Source organism: Molothrus ater, chromosome 4 (genome assembly GCF_012460135.2).
Source record: "Molothrus ater isolate BHLD 08-10-18 breed brown headed cowbird chromosome 4, BPBGC_Mater_1.1, whole genome shotgun sequence".
In the NCBI taxonomy this organism is placed as follows: Eukaryota; Metazoa; Chordata; class Aves; order Passeriformes; family Icteridae; genus Molothrus; species Molothrus ater.
Genome location: NC_050481.2, coordinates 48,897,288 through 48,921,741, shown reverse-complemented (window position 1 = coordinate 48,921,741; position 24,454 = coordinate 48,897,288). Strand labels below are relative to the sequence as shown.

At 39.4% G+C, this 24,454-nt stretch overlaps 1 protein-coding gene across 1 annotated transcript in view; it reads left to right on the top strand.

Annotated features, from left to right (window-relative positions):
* Nucleotides 1-23,516, top strand: part of LIMCH1 (LIM and calponin homology domains 1) — a 175,268-nt gene extending 151,752 nt beyond the window's left edge. The window contains 15 exon segments of the mRNA XM_036381640.1: nucleotides 1,806-1,972; nucleotides 2,632-2,737; nucleotides 4,236-4,310; nucleotides 5,001-5,029; nucleotides 6,034-6,117; nucleotides 7,813-7,905; nucleotides 8,766-8,870; nucleotides 10,187-10,323; nucleotides 11,117-11,247; nucleotides 13,015-13,138; nucleotides 14,354-14,431; nucleotides 16,982-17,073; nucleotides 17,076-17,089; nucleotides 18,002-18,104; nucleotides 20,452-23,516. Of these exon segments, the coding sequence (XP_036237533.1) occupies nucleotides 1,806-1,972; nucleotides 2,632-2,737; nucleotides 4,236-4,310; nucleotides 5,001-5,029; nucleotides 6,034-6,117; nucleotides 7,813-7,905; nucleotides 8,766-8,870; nucleotides 10,187-10,323; nucleotides 11,117-11,247; nucleotides 13,015-13,138; nucleotides 14,354-14,431; nucleotides 16,982-17,073; nucleotides 17,076-17,089; nucleotides 18,002-18,104; nucleotides 20,452-20,477 (1,364 nt within the window). The 3' untranslated portion in view covers nucleotides 20,478-23,516.
* Nucleotides 23,517-24,454: the final 938 nt, after the last annotated feature.

Genomic DNA, 24,454 nt, shown 5'->3' with positions numbered 1-24,454 from the left:
AGTCCCCATAGGGGCTTTAAATGGGCAGTATTGTGCAGACCTCTAATTTTCTGCCTTAAAGCCTTTATGCATGATTCCTAATCTGAGGAAAGGAATTTGCTGGTAGAATTTTAAGCTGTTTTCCTCAAAAGTGTAAAATATTGTCTTTGAGTAGGCACTTTATTTGTTGTATTCTATTATACTAAGTTCATGGTATTTTTTTGTTGGTAATTTTTTTTAAATATGTCTATTAAAGTGTAGATTGGTATGGGTAAGTAAAAAGTACTATGTCAAGTAGGTGTTTAAATGACATCTTTGGCTGCACTTGGTATGTAAAAATAATGCTCCTATTTGTTGGGGATAAATGTGACTTAAACAATTGAGCTTTGCCCTCAAACATCAGTGAGGTACCATTCCCCAAAGATTAGAAGCACATGGGCTGTTAGCAAGGGCTCATTAGCTGCCTTAATTACTTTGGCTCCTAGATGCCAAAGTACATCGTTTAACAAATTTGAATTGCATCTGGCAGGTAATGTAGAAGGTGCAATCTTGTAATGAAATGACCAAATTCTCCTCTAAAAGTCAACAGTGATGAGCTGGTGCTGTCTACAAATCACAAAGCCATCAGCTCCCCAGCTGTCAGAAATGCTAAACCTTAAGTACTGACAGCAAATTTTAATATTGTCTGAAGGAAAACTGACATAGCATTGCAAAAATCAAAATGATAAAGTAACATGGAGTTTTCATTAATGTCTGCTTTGGAGGAATGGATGGGGTCCAAACTGTGTGAACTTCTTGTAACCAACCTCCTCTGCTGTTCAGTACAAGCCAACCACTTCCATGCTGTGGCCCCTCTGCCTCTAATGGTGGGGGAACAGCTCCAGAGGAGGGTGCATCTGCCTTGGCAGCAGCAGCTCTTGTCTCTGCTGTGTCCATGTTCTGAGTGGAGTTGTGAGCTGCATCTCTTTCTTAGCTTACTCTCCCAGCCTGTCAAAGAGGTATTCAGAAGCTGCCAGTGCTGCTGTGGTTGGAAAGGGGACAGGATCTGAAGTTTCTCCTTGAGGAGGTTGGAGAGATGTCTGGGTGCTTTTTCAGTGCCTGAGGTGCTGGTGGCTACTCTGCTTCCAGTGGTGGTATCAGCTCTCAGCAGTTCCCCTGTCACAGCTGTACACCTGTGGGCTTCTAGGCTCTTCTCCAGGAAACCAGCATCAACTTGCTGGGTTTCTTTAAGAATTAGATGACAATTAAGTTATTCCAGTCCAAGGAATAACTTAGCAGTTATTGTTGTTAGCAGTTTGATTGTTGTCTGATGGTTAACTGATTGTCAGTGGAAGTGGTAGGTTTAGTGAAAATAGGCAAGCTGAAATATCCTCAGTGCTGACAGTGACACCATGTCATACAGCTACTTATCTCTGTAACATCTTAGGGTAGGATTCATCACATAACTTCAGTCAAGAAATCTTAGCTCAGTAGGCCCATTGTGGGTTACAGCTCATCTCAACCAGAGGAGTGCCTGAAATAAAAGTTTGTGTGACTCTTTCCCAAGGACTTTCTGTTTTTGTTGACCATGAAGGGTATCCCATGATGCCCAAGTCAAGGGTAAGCACATAAATTTTGATAGGTGAATTTCATTCTTTCAGTCTTGTCTTCTCTGAGGGATTAATTTTTCCCGTGTTTAAGAAAAAAGTTTATTTTTTCAAAACATCCAGTAAATGGTCTCACAGTACATCCAGTAAGAAACTGGATTGTAAGAAATAGGCATGTTTTATTTGAAAAAGTATCTTAACCTTGCAACATTATCTCTTGTGTGTGTGGATTTGGTTTAGATCAAAAGCAATTCAAGTCAACTGCAGCTTGTTCCAGCCCTGTTGTGAAGAGACTAGAATTTCTTCCCAGTCCTGTCTCTTCAGAGGAAACTGCTTCAAGCAAGAAAGATGTGAAGAAAGCTGAAATAGAGCAACAGAAGGAAGCAGAGCTCCCTCCTACGCAGGAGGTATGTACAGGCAAGAAAAAGAGGGAGTGGAAAAAAAAAGAAAAAAGAAAGAAAAATATCTTACACAGAAATGCTTCTTGTGCAAATTGGTATTTTTCTCCATAAAATGTCACTTCACAAGTTTATTCAAAACATGACCGTGACGGATGGTTTCAGCTGCCAAATCATGTGGTCATCAGAGTTCCCCCTCAAAAGGAACTCCAGTGTCTGCTTGTAGTGTTTGAACCTGTTAACTGATGGGACTGGAAATGAGAACTTAACTTACAAACCCCACTTCCCCACCTGTTGGGAGGGCAGAGTATCCAGGTGGTGCAGACAGTGGAGCTTATCCTCTTAGTCCTCTTGAAGCGCTGAACAGGTGCCCGTGGTGGCAGAGGTAGCAAGCAGCTGTGACCAAAGTGCTCTTTCAGGTAAGTTAGGTATTGGTTAGTCAGATGGTGTTAGAGGACTGATGTGCAGGGCAGTGGGAATATCAATAGGAAACAGCTACCAGTTACTTACAGGACTTCAATACTGCAACTCCCTGTTGTCATTCTGGGGATAGAGGCTTCATCTTTGATAATGTTGTTTCAGAAAATAAGTAGAAAGGGTTTAAGCTGACCTTTGATTGAACCTGTTGCTTTTTTAATGCTGTTTTCTGCTCCCAAATGTCTGAACAGGTGACTAAAGCAAAAGCCCTGGAAGAAAAGGGGAGTCTAGTGCTGCCATTTTTAAAGAAACTACCTGAAACCAGCCAAGTTACTCTCCATAACTCTGGTCTACAAGGTGAGCAAAAAGCATTTGGAAAACTCAGCCAGACAGCAGCTGAATATGGGCATGTGGTGTTCAGGGAGAGGTGCCTAATCCATGACTTGGAAACTACCCTGTTTTGGTTTTGGAGCTAAAACAGTAATTTTCTACTTTCATTGACTGATATTGGTAGTGTGGCTTCTGTGATGAAAAGGATTCTTCTGGCTATTCCTCTTAAATACAACAGCAGAAATTTGACACAGCAGAGGGAGATCTCTATCTTGCATTTACCTGGCCTAGCACTAAAGGCTGTATTATGTCAATGAGTATTACATATTGCTGCTCACAGATGATAATGACTTAACAATTGGCTTTATCTCACAATAAAATTTTATGGAGATAAATTTTGCACTCAGCTGCTCTTGTGGAACCCCTCTTCATAGATGAAAAACACACATATCTGACTACATCCTTGAATTTGACCACTGCCCAACACAAGTTCTTGCAATGCAGAACCTTTTTCCTTGCCTTCATAACAAAGTTTTGCTTAAGACTGATAATGTTTAGTAGTTTGATTTTATATTTATTTTAAATATGCATATGTGTAGGTATTGTGGAAGAAAAAGAGAAAAATCAACTGAGGTTTTTTCCCCATAAGAACTTCCTAGATTGTTAATCTATAGGTAATATATTGATTAGCCTAATGTTTTCAAGGTTAAAACTACTGAAGGTGATTCACTTTGAAAAAACTGAAGAGGGACTTTTTGCAAAGCCATGTAATGATAGGACAAGGAATAAAAACTTTAACCTGAAAGAGGGTAGATTTAGATTAGATATTAGGAAGAAATTCTTTATGATGAGTTGCACAGAGAAGTTGTAGATGCCCCATCCCTGGAAGCCTTCAAAGCTAGTCTGGATGAAGCTTTGAGCAATCTGATCCAGTGGAAACTGTCCCAGCCCATAACAGGGGGAATTGAAACTAGATGATCTTTAAATTCATTCCAACCCAAACCACTCTATGATTGTCTGAAAAGGAATGGAATTCTCACATGTTTCTAGTGGGTAAGTACTACCCAAGCAGACTTTGAGACCAATATCATTTTATGTAAGCAAATCAAACCAAATAGCACATAAAAGGTTGTAGGTCTCTTGCCTTGTCAGTTTTCTGACTGGTGCTGAAACACTTGGCTGCACTCTAGTGTTCACAGCATATAGAGCTCTGGAAGGCTCACAAAATGCATTAAAACCTGTATCCGCAATAGGAATGAATGCAAGCGCCATGCAAAGGCTCAAAAGGGTGCTGCCCTTGCGTCAGTGTGCTTGAGCTCTCACGTGAGTTCAGGTGCCGTGTTGCAAAAGTCGTATTTAAATACCCACAGTCCGTGTGATCTTCAGGTCCATGGTAAAGTAGCTGCCGTGGACCAAGGCAACTGTAGACAAATCCCTCTCGTGGCCAAGGTGGCTCAGGTCTGAGAGTCTGTCCTCACCTTTTCACCACGCTGTTTCTGTTTTGTCTCCGTGCCCTCGCCTGCAGAGCTGCCCCGCGGGGCCCTGGTTCCGCTTAGGGTCCGCAACCACTGGCGGCGCTCGCAGTTTTTCTCGCAGTCAGGTAAACGCGGCGCTGGGAGCAGCTCCAGCCCTTCTGTACTCCAGCCACAGGTGTCTTCAGACACGGGGCTGGGCTGAAAGCTCATCATCACTTGTTCTACCTCTTGCTTTCGTAGAAAATATCTATCCCTGCTGCACAGTTGACAAAGAGCTGTTGGGTTGCACATTGTTGCGATGCTCTGGTTTCAGGCACCCAAAAGAAATCCCTTGCCTATAAATATCTTTGTCTTAATTTCTTTTAATCAGTCTAATTTTCAAAGACATTTGGATAGAAAATGGCAATGGTTCTCTTCGTAACTGTGGCTCTTGAGTAGTGTAGTTCCATCCTTTTAGCATTGCTGTACTTTTTCCTTCCTTGCACTGAATCATGAAGGGAAAAGTAGATCAAGGTAGGTAAGACTCAGTGTCTGAACACTGCTAACATCTGTGTCCAGAAGTAGATGGCATTAGCTAGTGGTAGAGTAGAACCTGATATTAGTTATTGTGCTCCTTTAAACCCAGATAAAAAGTAGTTTTGTTGGTGATGGGTATAATCTGGTTTTCTGATTTATTTGCTTGCAATTAGTCCTTGCATTTGGTTGTGGGAGTAAATAGGAAACTAACATACAGATATAATGTAGATTTATTCACAGGCTGAGGAAATTTTGCTATGCTAAATTTAATCTTTCCTTGTTCTGTTTTTTTTTAATAGCTGATTCTGATACTGGTGATAAATCAAATGTGAGTACCTTTTTTGCGTTATTATTTGGTTTAGTGATTTGTGTTTAGCAGAAATTATTTTTTTATGCAAACTCTCTTGTAACATCCCTAAATCAGAATGAGAACTTTTTCTCATGGACATGTAAGAAGAAAAGTACAACCCAAATCAAGGCATTGTCTGAATCTGGAATTCATGCATTCTTCTCTTATCTGGAGCTAGCTATACAGTATTTGGTTGCTGGAGCCAGTAAAGCTTCAGAATCTCTAAATAAGATGTAATTCTAAATTATCCATTGTATTTTAATGCATAGAAATGAAAGGACTTCACAATTCTGCTGTTTCCTCAATGAAACAAAAAAACCCAACACACCAAAAATGCTACTCTGAAGTATACAGTATTTCACATTCTATTTGTCATATAGAAATAGAAATAATCTCTTCCTATGAGATTCAAATACTACTTGTAGTGGAAAGGGATATGCCAGGAAGTATCTAAAGTTGCCCTTGATTATAAAGATTTTAAGCCTATCATGTGATAGGATCATTAGTGAAGCCTGAGGATTTATTAAATTATGAATAAAAATTCAAAGCAAGGCTATAGGCTGTTGTGCTGGCACACATAAAATGAGAGAGAATATTTTTTGCAACCTAAAATTGCTTTTTATGTTGTAAAGAAGATTATAGAGAAGCAAAATATATATGTTCTTTAAATTTGAGTCCCTGGAGGTGACTCTGTTCAGTGATACTTAGAGCTTTCTTTAAGACCTTTTTCCCCCCTTCAGTTGAAGTTTCCCAAGACTTTCTTTGCAAACCAAATAATTCTTTTATCATGTGCTACTAATGGGCAATCTCAAGTGTCACTGAAGCTAAGAATATTGTCTGCTAACTAAGAGAACCCTTATCTAGTTCCCAATTTCCCATTGTCACATCGTTGGCAGGGTTTAATCAGGCCCAGTGCAGTTTTCTCTGGTAGCCATGTGAAGTGCAGTGTCACAGTCTAATAGCTTGGTTTTCCTTCATGTAAGCGTTTCAATTTTTGGTCCTGGGATCCAGAAGAAGAGCGCAAGCGCCAGGAAAGGTGGCAGCATGAGCAAGAACGCTTGCTTCAGGTAGGGAAGAAACTGTGTGTCTTCCACTGTGTGGTTCAGCTGTTGAATTGTCCCTTTGGACAAAAGTTGAGCATTTTGTGTTTTCCACATCCTCTGTGGATGCTTGAGCAAATTCTGTGGCAGTTGAGTGATAAATGAGCACACACACACACACACACACACACACACACACAAACGTTCCATGTGGTTTAGGCACTCTCATGTCTCTCTTACCCACTTCATGGAAAGACCAAAAGGACTTGGTCCTGCAATCCAGTGCACAGTTAAACTGAATGTGTTGGTCCTCAATTATATTTAAATTATGCTGAACATAGACTGCAAAACTTGTAATTATTTGGAGCCTTTTTGTCAAGACTTACAATATCCTAACCCTGATGCCTCTTCTTTAACTCTTCTTTAAAATTATGGTCTTAATAACTTTTCATAGGATTCTGCTTTGTTCACAGGTTCTTCTTGGAAAATACCAAGCTAAATTTGGACATGAAAGGACTTGAGTTTGAGGGGGTTTTGTAAGAGAGGGAAATATCTTCAAAACAGCCATTAGATTTGCCTAGTGGTACAGTAAACTCTAAAAGTTCTAGGTTTGTGTCCTAGTGGGAAGAAATGCAGTGGACATGAGAACCTGAATCTCCCAGTCAGTCAGGAGTGTCTTTTGAAACTGTGACTAGCTTTGATCCCAAAGAAATCACATCTTTGTTGCATGTAACAGAAGAGCAAACTGTCCTAGGAGGGAGAATAATAAAATGGGGTCTTATAATCCTTTAAGTAGGCCTTGTGTATCTCTATGATTTCTTGAGATCATCTAATTTTGCACCTCTTAAAATAGTGTAAAATTCTCATAATAATTTTTCTGGCACATGGGGGTACACTCTCAATAGTAAATGCTTATTTTCTGAATTAGGCAGATGTGGTTACCAGTATGAACAGATGTTGGAACTGGTGTAAGAGAGAAGTGGAAGTCACCATTCCTCTCCATATTCAAACCAGCTCTGGCAAACAATTTTAAACACCTCTTTGAGATAATTTTTTGCGCAAAACTCTGTGAAAACAATTCTTAAGAAATCATGCCTTCAAGGAAGAAAATAAGCTATTTAGCTAATTATAATCTTTTTCTCTTCAAAGCTTTGCACACTCTTTATCTCTTAAACTTGCATAGTTATTCATCATTCATTAAATTGTATTGGCATATCTCTTAAATTAGAGTTAATGGCATATCTCTTAAATTAGTACTGGTGTCTGCAAAACCTGCTTATTTATATGCTACTTTGCTGAAGTTTTTTATACAACCATTGTCTCAGTGTTTCAGGGGTCTGTGAAACATTTTTGAAACTTAATACAGTAAGATGAACAAGAAATTATTAATATTTTTGAGCATAAACTTAATTTCCAACCAAAGGTTTTTAGAATTCTAAGAAATTAAACTACTTCTAATGTGTCAAAAGGTCCTTGAAGTTTGAAGGTGTTAAATGTAAGTCCTAGAAAAAAATGGGCAAAGTGAAAAAGAAACTTTTTTTTTTGACACCCATGGATGTTTCCAATTTTTATCCTTTTATCCTTAATATCCTTTTATCCTTTTATTTAATCCTATTTCTGATTAAACTACTCTTAGCAAATTCATTTTTACTGTGGGGATACTACAGAATTTGCTCTTAATACTGAGTGCTCTGAATTTACCTGCATTTGTATCATGTACAGGAGAAGTATCAGAAGGAGCAGTACAAGCTGAAAGAGGAATGGGAAAAGGCCCAGAGAGAAGTTGAAGAGGAGGAGCGTAGATACTATGAGGAGGTATAAGGCTCAAAGGAGGAGGTTGCAAAAACAACAAAAAAAATCATCCCATACCTAGATTAATTAATGAAAATCCTCTTCAAGGCTGAATTCTGAGGAGGATTGTTTCTCTTAAACACTGCCATAGATGTTGAGGAAAAATATTTAAATATTTGGACAGGTATCCTCAGCACCTCTGCATAGGTGGAGGTGTCTAATTGCTGTGCAAGTCTGGGTGAGTCAGTACAGCTGTGTCTGGGCACGCTCAGACTTCCCTGCAGGGCCAGAGCCCTGTGTATTTTGGCATATACTTGGTGCCTAGACTTGGTGAAACTCCAGGTGAAATTGTTGTCTGCCTTGGGTTTGATCATGGAGGAATTTTGTAACTGTCCTTAAAAAAAAAAACCAAACAAATCCACAGGAGATATCCAAAGGTTGCAGTTGTGGAATATTAACAATCTAGAAGATAATGGTTTTCTTCTGTTGTATGTAGGTCATTATTGAAGGAAACTGGAAAAGGTTTATAAGTTTGTCTATGCATTATGTAAATGGATGGTTTCTCATCTGTGCTTGAGAGACATACTTGTGGTCTTTTATATAAAACTTAATATACTTGTGCTCTGCAAAACAGTAGTTCCATGCAAGTGAAATATTCTTTCCTGTTTTGGAAATTCCATCTCAGTGGTAAAAGGAATGGAAGTGCAAAACCTCAAAGCAAATTAAAAATTGAGGTGTTACCATTATTCTTGGTACCACAAGTCCTTATCTAGCCATCTGAATTTTGTACATAGCCAAATCTTATTTTTCTTATGTGTTTCATAAGCTCACAGTTTACATTCTGTATTTTTAACCCCCACTCTCTCCTGATCCTCTTTCTTCAGGAACGAAAGATAATTGAGGATACTGTAGTTCCATTCATTGTTTCTTCAAATTCTGCTGAGCTCCTCTCCTCTTCTTCCTCTACCACTGAAGGAAACAAGACAGTGGTGAGTTTCTCATGGAGTAGTAAGGCACTGAAGAGTAATCCATCTTTAGTTCAAAGTTTAATCCTTTGTTAAAAGCCATCAAAGTCTGGGAGCAGTAAGAGTAAGGGTATTCCCTGGCTCCCATCTCTAACTGGTGCTCAGTGCTGTAGCTTACAGATTTTCACTGAATAACTGTATTCCCAAGCAAACTATCAGCCCATTTTTAACTAGAGTAGAGAATGATACTTTCTGTCTGCAGATGCTCTGTCCCTTAAACAGTGCTGTGGAATTTTAATTATCTAAAGCCAACAAAATCTTAAGTGGTTTCCCTGAATACAAAATCTTGAGTGTAAAATAGTGCTTTATATATATCTCAGATGAGACTGAATCCTACCTCCCCAGTTTTCCTCCTTTTCTCTCCCATCATCCCTCCTAGAAAGCAGCGAAACAAATAGAGGAATGTTTACTCTCTATGTTTGTTTGTTTTCACTCATGCAGCAAAAAATGTTTAATTTAATGCATCTAGCATCTGATTAAGTTAGTGTTTGCAGAGATGAAATCACAGTCAAGTAAATTTGGGATTCACAGATGTAATTTCCTCTTGCCTAAGGCACTAGACCCAGTCATCTGCCTTTTTCCATTGAATTTCAGGATTAGGAGTACTGTATCAATTGATTCTCCTCTCACTCTTCCTGCCCCCCTGTTCTCACTCATCCCTGTGCAAAGGCCTCAGCCATGGCCAATTTTCCACATGACTGTGTAGCAGTAACTTCCTTGGTGGAGCTGCTTATGCCACAGTCAGGGCACTGCCTGCACCCAGAAGCAAAGGATCTCATGCCATTGCTTCTTCAAGCTCCACAAGTCAGGTATGAACCACTCCTGTAGCACTTTGGAAGTAGTACTAGTGCTGCCTCTGAGGATGCCCAGTGCATGTGAGTAATGCTTTGTTCCTAGGCAGTGACAACAAGCTGAGGTCATTCACAAAGTCCTCACAAGTCCAATGGGAGACTGTCTAGACTCTCAAAATAATTCAAGGATTTCTGCCAAAGATTATGTAATGGGAAGTTTTGATTTGCCATCCTTAGCACCATAATTGGTACCTAAATTATTTCATGCTCAGTTTAGTCCAACCTGTTGTTGTTTCAGCCAAAGTCTTAATTAAATGCAAAGTGAGCCTTATCACGGTCAAGTGGCTCTACTATATAAATGTGAGATGTTCTTTTTGATAATAAGGTGTGTCAACACAATGTTTCTAGGAGCAGCCTGTACTTTTCCCATGTGTGCTCCAATGACAAATTCAAGGGGGGCTCCTTGTTCCTTCTTCATCTGTCTTCTAGAACTCAACTGATTTAAACAGCTGTCCAGTGGAAGGCAAGCAAAAAGAAATTCCAAAGCAGAAAAAGCTGCTCTGGGAGCAGGACACTATGTCACCTCTGAAAAGCAAGGAAAGTGAACTCTGGCAAGAAAAGAGGAGGTATGTATTAACCCTAAGCATTTCTAACCCTGTGGAGCTTTGTGTTCTGTTGGCTTCTGGGATATCACACGTGCCCTGCAATTGATGCTGGAGCATCAGCACTTGGTGGCCTCCATGCAATACATCCTGATCAGTATTCACTGGCCCCACAGACCAATGCACGTGTGGCAGTGCACAGTGCTAGTTGTGCATATCAGAAGTGTTGTCTTTTTCTTGTATGGCTTTGTCAAGAGGCTGTCACAGCAACCAGATCAGACCTTAGACAGCTCAGACATCTGTGTGCATCACTGCACTGTCTGTGTGCACATTTCACAAGCCATCTGAAAGACTAAAGGAGCAGTAGCTGTTTTCACTCAGAACCTGTGTGAAGTTGCCTGGCTATTTCAGAAATGCCATACCCAATCTTGCCAGGTGGTGTTTGAAGTCCTGGACTTTGCTCAGCTGCTAATTAACAGGTTTCACAAAAGAGAAGAAGCATCTGATGATGCTAAGCAGTGTATAGAGAACATGGATTAAAGCTTTTTTTCTGTCAAAGAAGCTCTTTTCTACAAATCCAAAATGATCTTCAGCTCATCTAAGTGGCAGTTTGAGGTAAGCAGTAAGATTTGGACTATTTGGAGACAAACTTGTTAATTCATCAAAGTTTTTTCATTGCTTTGTCATTGCAAAATTGACAGAACAAAAATCTTTTTTGTAAAAAACAGACTGATATTCAAAAGTCTGATTTAGCCATTATGTTCTAGGTGACATTTCTCTGGCTTTGTTTGTACAATGTGACTTATTTTTATTGCAGTGGAAATAAGGTGCTCTCAGGATACCCAGGGACTGGTATCCTGAAAGGAGGAAGTGAACAGGAGCACCACATGCTGGGGATGGAGCGCAGCTCACCTGCCAGACTGAACCTGCCTCTGACTCAGGATGAGAGTAAGACTCTTCCTATGCATGTGTTCTTCTCCAGATAGAAGTCAAGCAGGAACCTAACTCAAAGAATTTTGGAAATTGACAGTATAGATATATCTTCAAAACTGGAATGTCTCAGACTAAAATTTTATTTTAAGTTAGCAAAGATAAATATGTTAAGGTGAAATTTAATCTCCTCTTGTTTTCATCAGAGATGACAGCAGGTATCTCGTTTATAGGCCTGCACGTTCACAGTATCACTTAAAAAGGTTATCTTCCATCTTTTACATAATCTTACATGCCTACAACATATAGGATTTATCTTGATACAGAGAGCATATTTCCAACACTTACTTTGTGTTTTTATAGGTAATTAGATTCTTGATTTCCATTTCAGTCCAGTCAAAATCACTACATGTGATATGTAACCTTTTCAAGCCAAGCCTAAAGCAACACTTGCCTCAATTTTGTCATTAGCAATGTCTAATGACATTTAAAGTTAATTTATTTTTTTAGCTCCCATAAGTATTGATGGTTTTGAAGGAAAGAATTTCCCCAAAGCATTGCTGTCATGAGGGTCACCCTAAAAAAAAAAGCAAATTCATGAACTTAGCATCATTATCTATCTAATTCAAGTGAACAGTGGAAAGTAAATAAGTAGGACTAAAGACAGCAAGTGAATGCAAATCTGAAATCAAGTTTTAGATTTCTGTTTTCAGTTCAGCATAAAAATTCATTATTCTAAAAATTAAGTGTCTATGGATTGAGAAGTTTTCAGTGTTATTACTTGCTCCAAATGAAAATTCAGCCTATTAAACTTAGTAGGCTTCCTTGTCTCAGTTTTATTGTATTCTTACTGCTTTGATAAAAGTTGCACAAAGAAAGAAAGCAAGCAGAATATATATTATCCAGCAATACAGTCTTGGGGATTTGTAGTAGTGATTAAGCAAACTTAACAGGTTTGACAATTTTAAACATCTGCTAATAACCCTGCTTAAGGGTTTTCCTGGGTTCTTTTCAACAATTTGGTCCTCTGCAAGTATTCTGACAGCTCCTTTCTTGCCTCTTAAAGCATCCATCCTCGCTCCCTCCTTAAACCCTTAAATAAACAGGTAACAGGCCTTTCATAGGCCCCAGCAAAGTTTTCATTCTCTAAACCAGATGGCTGGCACACAGCAGGGTAAGGCTTCTCTCCAGCTGTGAGCCACAAAATTCATCTTGCAGGGTCCAGGTAATGCAGTGCTTCTCAAGGATAGGATGGCTGCCTGCCTGGGCATCTCACAGGTCATTGCTTTTTGCTGTGAGGCTGTTACTGTCACTGAGCCATGTGAAACACAGGAGAAAATTACAAAGGAATTACTGTTCGTCAGTAGGTTTATGGAGAGCAGTGACTGTACCACCATCCCCTTAACTCCTGCTGTTGAGAAGTTTGGATCCTCCAGCACCATGGAAGCTTCAGCGTCTCTGGTGCTTCCTCCATTACAACAATACCTTATTTTCCCAAGTGTTCTTTGTGGATGGCTGTTTGACCCTGCCCTTTTCCCTTCAGATATACATTCAGCAGCAGGGTAGATCATGTGTATGTGAGGGTAATGCTGAGGAATGATGTTCCATTGAGGTCTTCTGATGTAGCAAAACCTGTCTCTGACTTTGTGGGTGTTTCTGAGAAGTTTGTTTTAAGGAGCAGTACATCTCCCTCCTTTGTTGTGTGCCCACAATCCATGATGGTTTATAAATACTGACAAAAGCCTTTTGCCTCAAATGCTGAGTTTTCCCCACCTCTGGCTGTAGATGTCTCCTGGAATCAGCAGTTGCTGACAAAGCGATCTCCACAGTGTGCGGAGGACGTTCGGCAGAGACCATTCCTGGGCCAGACTGTGGGACAGCAACCAAGCTCTGCAGGGGAAGCAAGGAGGTGAGAACATAAAGGTTATTGAAGAGATTGAGAAGTCCTACTTGCTCTGTTCTCCTTTATACTCCTGCTCAGCATCCTTTGTTGGTTGGGTTTGATGAGACCTGCAGTGTGAAGACGCCCTTCATGTCTGGCTTTCCCACAGAGACTGCTAACATTTATCTACTTGATTTCTCATTACAGGCACCACAGTTACTCATTTCAGGAGGGAACACACCCCCTACATGCCTCTCTCTTCTTTCCCCTTAGCTCTTTCAGCACATATCTGCATGACTTTTCATGTGCTTAATTTGTTTTACTTGCCTGAGACAAACATTTATAGCTAATAAGTAGCTAAATATGAGGGTGGGAATGTCAGGTTATATCTGCCTCTTTGAAGATGGTATCCAGGAGCTTCATTCCCCATCTTCCAAACACATATTGATTGCTACTTTCTAGTACTTTAAAGATTATGCCTTTTAAAAGAAGATTCAGATAAAGTAGTATTTGCCTTCTGCTGTAAATTTTGGTGAAGTCTTTTTTCTTGCTGCTTTGCTTGTGGTTTTAGAGTAAGCCTTACTGAATGGTAACACCAGTTCTTTTGGTAAATAAGGAATCGGTCTGCCTAGTATTTACAAAAAGAAGCTATGCAACGAGAAAGGAACATCTGTTTTCATTAGCATATATATGAACACAGTCTTCTGCAGAACCTGTTACCTCTATTAAGGTTGTATCCAGTCAAAACTAATGTAGATTGAGGTTTGATTACCTATTCCTCATTATAAACTGCTTGTGTGTATGTTTGAGAAAATTGTTATTTAATCTATAAACCATTTTAAGCAGTTACAGTTTGGATCAGTCCTATGATTTCTGATAACAAAAACCATGGTTTTGATCACCAAGATCTTTCAGAGTAGCATAGATACCAAATAACCATTAACTGATGAAACTACCTTTCCATGTTGGTAGCTTCCTTTTTACTCAGTAAAGAGCCAACAGAGAGTGTGGTGTGGTGTGACTTGGCTTAACCCTCCTTCATCATGGTGGGAGCTATGATGGATTGGTGGGGTGGGCAGGAGTCTCCATGTGGCTGATTACTGTGTGAGTTACCTGACTGTGCAGCAGCGAGCAGACTCAGAACCAAAAATCCTGAAATTCACTAACTGGAGTTTCTCCACAAAAAACCTGGTTTTATTTGTTGTTCAGCTGTAGTAATGCATCTTCTCTGCTGTATTTTAGGGCAGGCTATCATGAGAACTTCCGATCTGGGCCATCATCTCCCTGCTCTCCTGCTGCTCTCAGTCACTCACCCAACAGGTACAAGTCAATAAGGAATTTTGCAGACAAGACACATCTTGTAGTTGCTGGTGAACTGCCAGAGTGAAAATCACATTATGTGGATGCGCTATTAAGTCTGCTAAGTGTTGCAATTCATAGCTGTCCATGGGATAAACATGTAGCTCCCTCTCCCATATTTTTTGCCAGCTTCAGTGGTACTGTTACATTTTCAAATAACACAGTTCAGAGAGAAGCTCTAGAACTCTGCTTGATCATTGAAGTTTCAATAAAATTGAAATGGGACAGTATAAACCTCAGTCAAAGTTTGAGCTCAGAGCACTTAAGCCAAGGAATATCTTCATTGTGAATAGTCACATGCTCAGGAGTAAGATCTGTTCTAGACATTGGCACTTACTGATTTAAAAATAATTTTCTCCTTTCATTTCCAAACTAGAAACACATTTTGCTTTTTTGCTGAATTTTAGTTTGCCCACAATTATGCTAATCTCCTAGATATTTGATTCTCTCAAAGCAATCTGTTAATTTTTCAGTGAGTTATGTGTACCAACTCTAAATACATGTAGCCTGATTAAATCACTGATATATTAAAATCAGTTTGCTTATTATATAGGGTAAATTAATATAACACAGAACACAGAAAGTTTCTTTCTTTTTGAATTACATTGTTCTTCACTTTTCACAGCAAAGCCCTCCTTCTGATATCACTTGTGTTGATGTGAAATTATTGGGAATTTTTTACATTAACAATTTATTATGTTTTTCTAACTGTAGCTGCAGTTTTGGTGGGATTGCAGATCCTTTCCTTGCTACAGGTTGCTAGTTGTGATAGCTACATCATATTATTAAGTATGAAGTAGCTATATTCTGATGTGAGAATCTTTTGCATGATCTTTTCCTGAAATAAATCTTAGTTTTGTAAACAATAGATGGGATATAATTCATTTTCCCACTAAAACATTGGAAAGCTCTTAAAAATTTCCCAAGATCCAAGACTTTAAGTTGCTCTTGTAGTAACTCTGATAGTGGAGAAGAAGTAAAAACAAAGGTGAACTCAGAAATAACGTAGAGGCAGAGGGGTTAAGGCTGTAGGAGGGGAGGAAAAAAAAAACACAGTGAAGTTATTCTAAAAGGAATAATGATAATGAACCAACAAGAGGGTATAAGTCTGTCCTTCCCATGTACCTGGTGGGCTCAATAGTTGGAAGCAAGGGCAATTTTCTAATTGTGATGAGTTTTTCTGCTGTTTCTGTCTCTCTGTGTCTCCTTTTTTTTTTTTTTCCTAAATGGCTCTTTTGTCATGCTGTAGTCCAGATCTGTCTCTTTTGGTGGCTTATTGTGTTGCTGCATCAAAACCTCATAGCAAGAGATTGCAAACTCGCTTATCTGAGTAGGATTTCATCAAACTGTCTTTTCAAAACTCATGAAGTATCACACAGTTTCTCCTGGTTTCAGCCCTGGCTGAAAAAAGCATTGGTGACACAGAATGACAGGGGATCCCTTTTGGTCTCAGATTCATCTCACTAGGCCAAGCATCAGTTCTGGCAGGCTGACAGGCAAGAGAGAAGTGAAGAGTATGAGATCCACAAAGTGGGTACCTGCACTGCCATTAAAACCATTATGAAAAAGGGCACCAGTTATTCCTGGGCTCTGAACCTTCACCCACCTGTCATCCAACAGCAGATTTAGGAGAGAGGTCTAGACAGTCCTTCAGGACTGCTGAAGGTGCAAGTTGAAGTATTTTCTGGATTGCAGGTGGAGATCCAATTTCAGGTTTTCTCTGACTAGTTATAGTATTAGGTGGCTGCAGCAGCACAGTCTGAAATGAGCCAGCCAGTGCCTGGTCTGTGCTACTGTAGTTATGCTGTCACTATTGGCTTCACCAGCTTGACTGGGTGCAAGAATAGCATCCCTGTTTTCTGACTTGCAGTGAGCAAGTCCATTTGTAAACAAATTGAAATATTTCCAGGCAGAGAGTCTGACTCAGATAATTTGTGTAAATTGCTGTGGCATTGACTAGGCCTAAATAACCTTTACTATAAAGGTGGTGAGGCACTGAGGCAGATTGCCCAGATAGACTGTGGACTCCCCATCCCTAAAGGTGTTAAAGGCCAGGTTGGAAAGGGCTCTAAATAACCTGGTCTAGTGGAAGGTTCTCTGCCTTTGGCTGAGGGGTTGGAACTACATAATCTTTAAGGTCCCTTCCAACACGAATGATTCTGTGAATCCACAGGCATGATTCCCTGTCACCCAGGCCTCTGTTAGAGGCTTGCATCTCCCTTGATCTAGCACAGCAGACTGGCAGGGAACTGTATCTGAATTGCTGTGCATTGAAGCATTTTAAGCCCTTTACTTGCTTATCTGGAAGGCAGATGCACAGGTGGGTTCAGTAACGTGGCTGAAGGGTCAATGTGTATTTATGTAAACTCCTCCAGTGCTCCTTCCTCCCATTCTGTCCCTCTTGATAAACCTATCTAAATATTTGACTTCATTTTAGCATCAGTTGCAGTGCTTTTAAAGCCATATTTATCTCTCAGTTGCAGTGTTCTTACAGCCATGTTTGCCTCCTAGGTCTGTCAGTGGGAAGAAGCTTTGTTCTACCTGTGGTCTCCCTCTTGGAAAAGGAGCTGCCATGATTATTGAAACACTCGGTCTTTATTTCCATATCAGTGCTTCAGGGTATGGTTCTTGCTTTATTAAGAAAAACCTCAAGTCATGCACAGAGCAAGTAGAGAGTAGATGTGAAACTGAGAGGACATGGGAATTTACATGGTTGTTATGTCTGAGCATGTTTGTAAAGAAGTGGAAATAACACAACTATATAAGTGGAAGTAACACAATTTTAGTCCAATTCATGTGTCTGACTGCAAAATAAAAATGTGTTATTTTGCAGTCAGACACGTTCACTGGACTAAAACCTGTGATCAAGCAAGCAAACTTAGCTTCTGTACTTACAGGGAGGGAGCATCATATAATTTCTCTATTGTGCTCATTGTTTTTTAAATATAACATTATTTACCTTGTGAGTTTTTTAGGTGGTATTTTTTTTCCTTCCAAAAGCATGATCAGTCCCAAAGCCATCTTTGATCTGCTCCATGGTTGGAAAGCTTTGACTATGGAATGAATGGTGTATTCTGGCTTTTATCAGAAATATTTTGTGACTGTTCTTGAGTGTTTTCTAGAGAAATCAGAAAGTATCCATTTCCATTGTCTCTAGCTCAGTTGATATTAAACATTTGTGAAGACGTTTTGATTTTAGACTTTTACCCAGACTAAATCTCTGGCCTCTTTAAACTTCATCCATCACAACTTACCTGCCTCAGAATGCAGCCTCAAAGTCTGATGTCCCGTATAAGAATTAGGCTTCACTTCTGTGTAAGCAGAGGCTGCTGAAATCCAGTCCTAAGCACTTCTGACTCTATAAAAACCCTCTTCACTGGTTTGCAGTGTTCCCCAGGAGTATGGCTGGGTCTAAGCAGGTATTTTTCTCACCGTTCCAAGAACTACTTGAACAAAAGTAAAAATTTGGGAAGAGTTGTGACAAATAGCAGGGCATGGTCTCTCTTACTTTCTGTGTTCTTCACCTGACAGTGTGGGGTTTGCAAGGGCCAGCTGGGAGATGCAGCGAGTGGCACGGATGTCCGGATCAGAAACGGCCTTCTGAACTGCAACGATTGCTACATCCGATCCAGGAGTGAGTACCAAGCTCTGGCAGCTCTGACAGGGAATACTGTGGCCATGATTTAACTGGTGGCTTTGTCCAGCTCTGACACTCAGGCGTGGCTTCACCATGGGAAGAGGAGTCTTCCCACGCCACTTTAATGATTTTCTCTTATCAGAAAAGATTTCCAAGCCCATTAAATTTTCCCAGAGGATCTCTGTTGAGCACTATTAGACTCAAAGGTTGTTTCTGTGCATAAACATGAATTCCTATACTATGCACAGATTTTGCATGACCCAGAGGCTTGGATCTCTCACATCACATGAGACAATGTAGATAATTCTACCTGATCTAGGATCCTGGGCCGTGTTTGGAGAAGTTCCCATTTTTTAAATCTCTAGGCCTCCCTTTTCTGGACAAAATGGTCGTGTAAAATACTAAGAACATTCTTAACTCATAGTGAATCCCTGTGAATGTATCCCAGGTATGTTCTTGCCATAAATTTTGAAGAATGAGCCCAACAATTGCATGTCAGAAAGAAAACTTTGTGATTTCACTGCCTTAGAACAGGTCACCTAAATGTCTTTCCAGGTTCAGGACTTCTGTACCTGATACCAAATTACTGGAACATTTCAGCTTTGCCCCAATGTCACCAGTGATGGTCAGTGATCATGCTGGTTTCCATCTTGTGGAAACAGTAAGATGCAAAACAATAGGATTAATTGTCTTCCTGTAAAATATTTTTTGGCATATTCACTGCCTACAGTTTCAACTGATAAGTGGACATCTAGAGCTCTTTTTGCTTACTATTTCCTTTGCCCTTTCTCAAAAGTACTGGCTGTGAAATTCAGGAGTAGGAAAGGTACCTCCCTACCTCTGCCAGAAGAAAAATGGGTACTTTTGCTCTGGTGCTTCAGGAATGAGATACTTCTCCATCAGCAGAGCTAGAGGGTGCTATTGTATAACTGGTTTTTGGCAATTTTTTTCTTAAATTCTGCTAAGAAATGTTATCAACTTTTTATTATTTATTTAACCTGAAATATTCAGAAATAGCTTTTTCCCTTTGTGCTGGATGCTATAAATCTTCCTCACTGTGGATGAGGTCCTGACCCTTAAAATGCAGATTTGCACATGCAGCTTTACACAAAAAAGAGAGGAAGGTATAAAAGTTATAATTTCCTTTTCTTCTTAGTCTTTTTTGCTTAAATGAAAATCTATGTCCCTTGAGGATAGATAAAGGTCCAAAAATTATCAGCTTATACACTCCATCATAACTTCTACAGCAGTGTTACTAGAAAATGCATTAGAGAGTTGTGCAGTGTTTCATGTAACAATGTTTTGCATTTGTACATGCCCAGCAGAATGGTAACCAAGTCCATGACAGAGGAAATAGGTTTTGAGAAAATGTATGGCTACTGAAGAATAATAATGGCATGGGGTTTTTAATTTTTACAACAAATTGCCTCTTCCCGCTGTGTCCTCTGGTCATGCAAAATCTCAAAATCCCGTTAGCTGAATTTAAGCTACAGTAACTGTTGTTGACAATTCAAAGGGACTGCTTTTGATAGAACTGCAAATATTGCTAGTTGCTATTTTTAAACTAAAATTTGATGCACTGCACACCTGAAATTAAGAATAAACTGGCGCAATGTCAGTGTTTTGCCTTTCAGTTCTGGGAATAATGCTGCAAAATGTCAAATCAGTTGTTTGATTGCATGGCTTGTGCCTTCCTGCCCCCATGGCTGCATCTGAAACCTGTGCAGAAGTGACAGTCTCTGACTAACCTAGGGTTAGTCAGTATTGTTTTGAGGCATTTATGGACATCTTGATGAAATATTTTGACTCCCAGAAGCTTATCTGAAAAAACTGGATGATTCTGTTTCAAAATAAATCATAAAAAAAAAGACAACTAGAAAAGCATTAAGGATTATGTAGAAGTCCAGGGTCCAAAATATTTCTGGTTTTCAGATAAAAGTGGATGGGGTTTTTATCAGTAGGTTGTTTCTGTACAACAAAACCTCACAAGGAAGGAAATTCTCTATTCAGTGTCAAACACAGGGAATGGTCACAGGTTGATGAGTGTCAAAGTCAAAGGCTGCAGAGCCTGAAATAAGCATACACACGAGTATTTGGGTGTAAAATAAGATAAAACTTCATGCAGAATGCATTCGACACGTGGCAAGGAAAATGTATTTCCACTGGAATTATGCTGAATCTTTGTTAGTAGTTACTATCCCAGCTTTTCAGGAGAAAGAAAAGAGAGGGCACAAATAGATATAGCTCCAGATACAATTTTTTGAATTGTAGAGATCGTGTACAGAAAAGTCTATATTTGTTAAAATTTGTAACCAAATACTTGTTTTGGTTTTGTTTTGTCTAGCTGCTGGACAGCCAACTACATTGTGACACGACTTTCAGTCCTAGTAAATTTCAAGAAGGAACTTTCTTCTCATATGTATCGGCTGCCTCCAGACAATCACTTGTAAAAGCTTGAATCCATGGACATGATGGCTCTCATCTCGTTTTTAAAAACTCACAAAAAAGCTGCACCTGCTCCTTTGAAATGCAATATGTTGGTTTTTGCTTCCTTAAGAAATTTGCAAAATATGTATGACCATGTTTGGGAAGGCAAAGCCTAAGTACTATAAAAAGAAAACAAAACCACCTTTCAGGTATGCTTATGATACCCAGTCTGTTACCTTGTTCTTTTGAAAGTAATAAGAGAATAAACATGCAATAAAGCTGTTTTGTTTTAATATTTCTAGCAATTAAAAAGTTTAAGTTTACAGAACCTTTATAGAATATGCCAACTTGAGCTGACAAGTAATTTTGAGATAGTATCTAATCAGTGCATTTGGAAAACTAAACATCACAGCACGACTTCTCTGTTATAACTGAAGCTATAACTTTTTTTATACAGAGACTAGTTTGATAATACATCCTGTACTTCTGAAGCATTTTTTGTTTATATTACCTTCAATGGAGGGTAGTAGTTAAACAAATAAATTATTGCACCTTTAGTCATAGGATTTTTTGTTTGTGTACCTCAAGTAATGTTCATGACTATAGCTTAATATTCTCTGAAATAAAGATTTCTTCATTGAACCTAAAGACTGCATGCCATTAACAATGGAAAAATTCCCATCAGGAGCAATCCTTCTTAATAAGTTCAGCAGCCTGTGTTGTTATTGAACTCGATGGAAGGTGATGTGGGGAAGAGCAGCCGAGCGGAGGTGCAAGTCTCTGAGCTGAATTTGATGCTGTGGTGAAGCTTTTCTCTTTGGCATGTGACTTGCCAATTGATTTGAGTGGGGTGGACATCTGCTCATTCACTTGCAAACATTACACTTGGTTGAAATCTCATGCAGAGAAACACATGTGGTTTGGGTAACCCCCTAGGGTAGAGAATTAGACATCCTTGAGCCTGTGTTCCTCCATCCACTATCCAAAAATAGTCAGCAAAACCCAGAAGTGTGGAAGATGGGCAGGGAGGAGGCTGGAGCCACAGGCAGAAAAACTACCTTGCCTGTGTTTGGGACAGTTTTCCTTTGTGCTCTTTGATTAAGCATGTGCTCCTTACTAAAGTGATCCAGCAGCTCATTGAAACAGAGGGTTCAGCAGATTCTACAATATACAGACAAAGTTAGGGAATGTATTGCAACTGTAAAATATCCTAACACTTTTTGGTAAACAGTTACTGGAAATATCTTCAAATGGAGGGAAAAAAAATATTTTTCTGCCTTAAAACCACTATAAAACTAAATGAATAGAGATTTCTTTTATCTATGTGCATATCTGTCATCTTTTGATGTGTTGGTAAATAGAAATGAAGTGGTTATTAGGGAAGCAATAATTCTGAGTTGTTCTCTAGATAGCAATTATTTATTGAAATGCTAGACAGTTGCTTGCATGTGAGTTGCATAACCATGCAAAACTACGTGTCATCAAACACACACATGTGATGTCATTGGAGGACATTGTGACTATCTGCTGGAAAGTTACATGTTACTTCCTTAATATTGTGCCTTAGAAAATGCAAAGCTGTTGCACACAGTCAGCAATGACTTATGGATGCAATAAATCCAACAAGCTGAAGTCCTTCTTGGACTTCACCTGGGGAATATTTTTAAGTAAAAATTAAATAAATCAGACAAATGTTTTGGAACTAAAAGTGATATCCTATATTTTGATCAACCACCTGCATGATTTACTGTTAAAAGGTTTTGATTACCAGGATGCTTACTCTCTGCTTGTGGTTGTTAAAACATTCTCCCACAAAGAATGTGCAACATGGAAATTCAAGAAGCAGATTTCATATCTGATGTGGTACATCTGTATAACTCCCTACGCTGCATTAAGGATATGTAAATATATAATGTCTGAACCTAATTTTTAAATGAGACTGTGCATGCTTGTGCATCTATTTGATATGAGTCTCTAGCACTGCTTCACCCACGTGATAGAGTTAGATGTGCAAATCAGTCCCCAAGTGTATCAGAGGTTGGTGTCTCAGAGGTCAGGTCCGCTTCTCCTTCATGTAGGGGTAAGTGCCCAAAGGGCTTAGGAGCATGGTTGGGATAAAGTGCATGAAAGAGGGGGGAGGGATATTGCATCACTCTGCAGACACATCACCGGGTCTCTGGAGCTGCTCAGGAATTGCTCCCAGTGTCTATCAGATAGTTTTGTCTATGCATGCTTTAGCAAAGTTGATTGTACTCAAAGCAAAATGAAGCAGCGCTCAACAATGACGATTTTTTCCCCTAATGAACACCTATTCACCAGCACAGAATAATTTCCAACAGTTTTCCAAATCATACTTGCCAACTTCTTATGTTTGATTTTATATTCTTTCTGGAATCTTACATGGCACATTCATTCAGGCTAAGATTTTTTTTTCCTTTTTTTTTTTCCAGTTTAAACACATTAAGATTATACATTCTAATCAGGAACTTTGAGCACAGAAAAAAAAATAATGCTTTCACACATTTGAACTGCAATGTAAATGTATTTGTTGCAAAAAATGATTTATTATTGCTGAGCAAGTACAATATATGTAATGGGTTTTAGATGTTTTGGAATTTATTTAGGCTATTACTACTTCAGAGAACCTGAACAGGTGTCATAACCCATCTGTATTTTACAAGCCCATTTTCATGGTGTATTTTTTCCTTACTCTTGCTATGTAGTGTTATTGATGCAGTACGTCTGTAGTTTTCAGTGAATGTCGCAAAGGTTGGTGAACCAGAAGGGGACCATCCTTATCTGCATGTCCATTCAGGGACAAGGATTGCTCTCCTAGCTGGGGCTAATGTTGAATACCAATTATGCTAATCTTCCCTTTATTTTATTTATTCTAAAATGCCTCTGGAAATTAGGAAAACTTGTCTAAAACTCAACAGCTTTTATAGTAAATGTATGTTTATAAATAAAATGTTGATTACCTTTGGTGGTGTTGATTTTACTTATTCTAACTAACTTCTATTGTGTGAACCTGCATTGCAGAGTAGAGGCTTCTGCTTGGTTGAGTTTGGCTGAGCCAAACTATGTTTCCCAGGACTTAGTGTATGAGATGAGACAATAAAAAAGACATGGCTGAGATGGCAAAATACACTGTGGATTGCCACTGAAAGCTGTAGCCCTCTATTCACAAGAGCACGTGTACCTATTGTGGTAAAAGATGAACAGAAAAGGCTTTCTGTGGAGAGGCTAACCCAAAGTCCTCAGATCTTTCATCAATGTTGGTGAACTGTGGTTCAGACCTTCACTCAACAAAGCGCTTTGTATATGGCAGTGCTAAATACGTGCTTGGTTAATTCCATTTCCACGTAGCAAAGATCCTGGAGTTTGTGCTTAGTTTTGCATTTACTGAGGTATCTCACTAAGTCTTGAATTGCAACAAGGGTGTGACTTGTCCAGTCACCAGCAGAAAGTTCACAGAAAATTTTAAACTAATAACTGCCCCTTTTTCTATTGGGTCTTAAGTGGATGACAAGTTTGGGTTTGTGCCAGTAGAGCATCTCGGCTGTCAGATGAGACATGGGGATGTACAGACAATTTAAGTTTTCATTCATTCATTCATTCATTCATTCATTCATTCATTCATTCATTCATTCATTCATTCATTCATTCATTCATTCATTCATTCATTTTTATCCTGCTTCCCTAATGGCAGTGGTGGTGGCCATGTGCCATTCCAGCGTGTCCATGCAGGCCAGCATTCTCTCTGGTGGCAGAGGCACGCTGGGATTCCCGGCAGTGCCATCGGGGCCCTGTCTGCGGGAACTGCTCGCTGCCACTGGAGGTTGCTCTGAGGCTGGATTTGGAGGCAGTCAGGCAGCTATTTCTGCTCCAGCAACTCTGCACCAAGGCTGCTTGGCACTCAG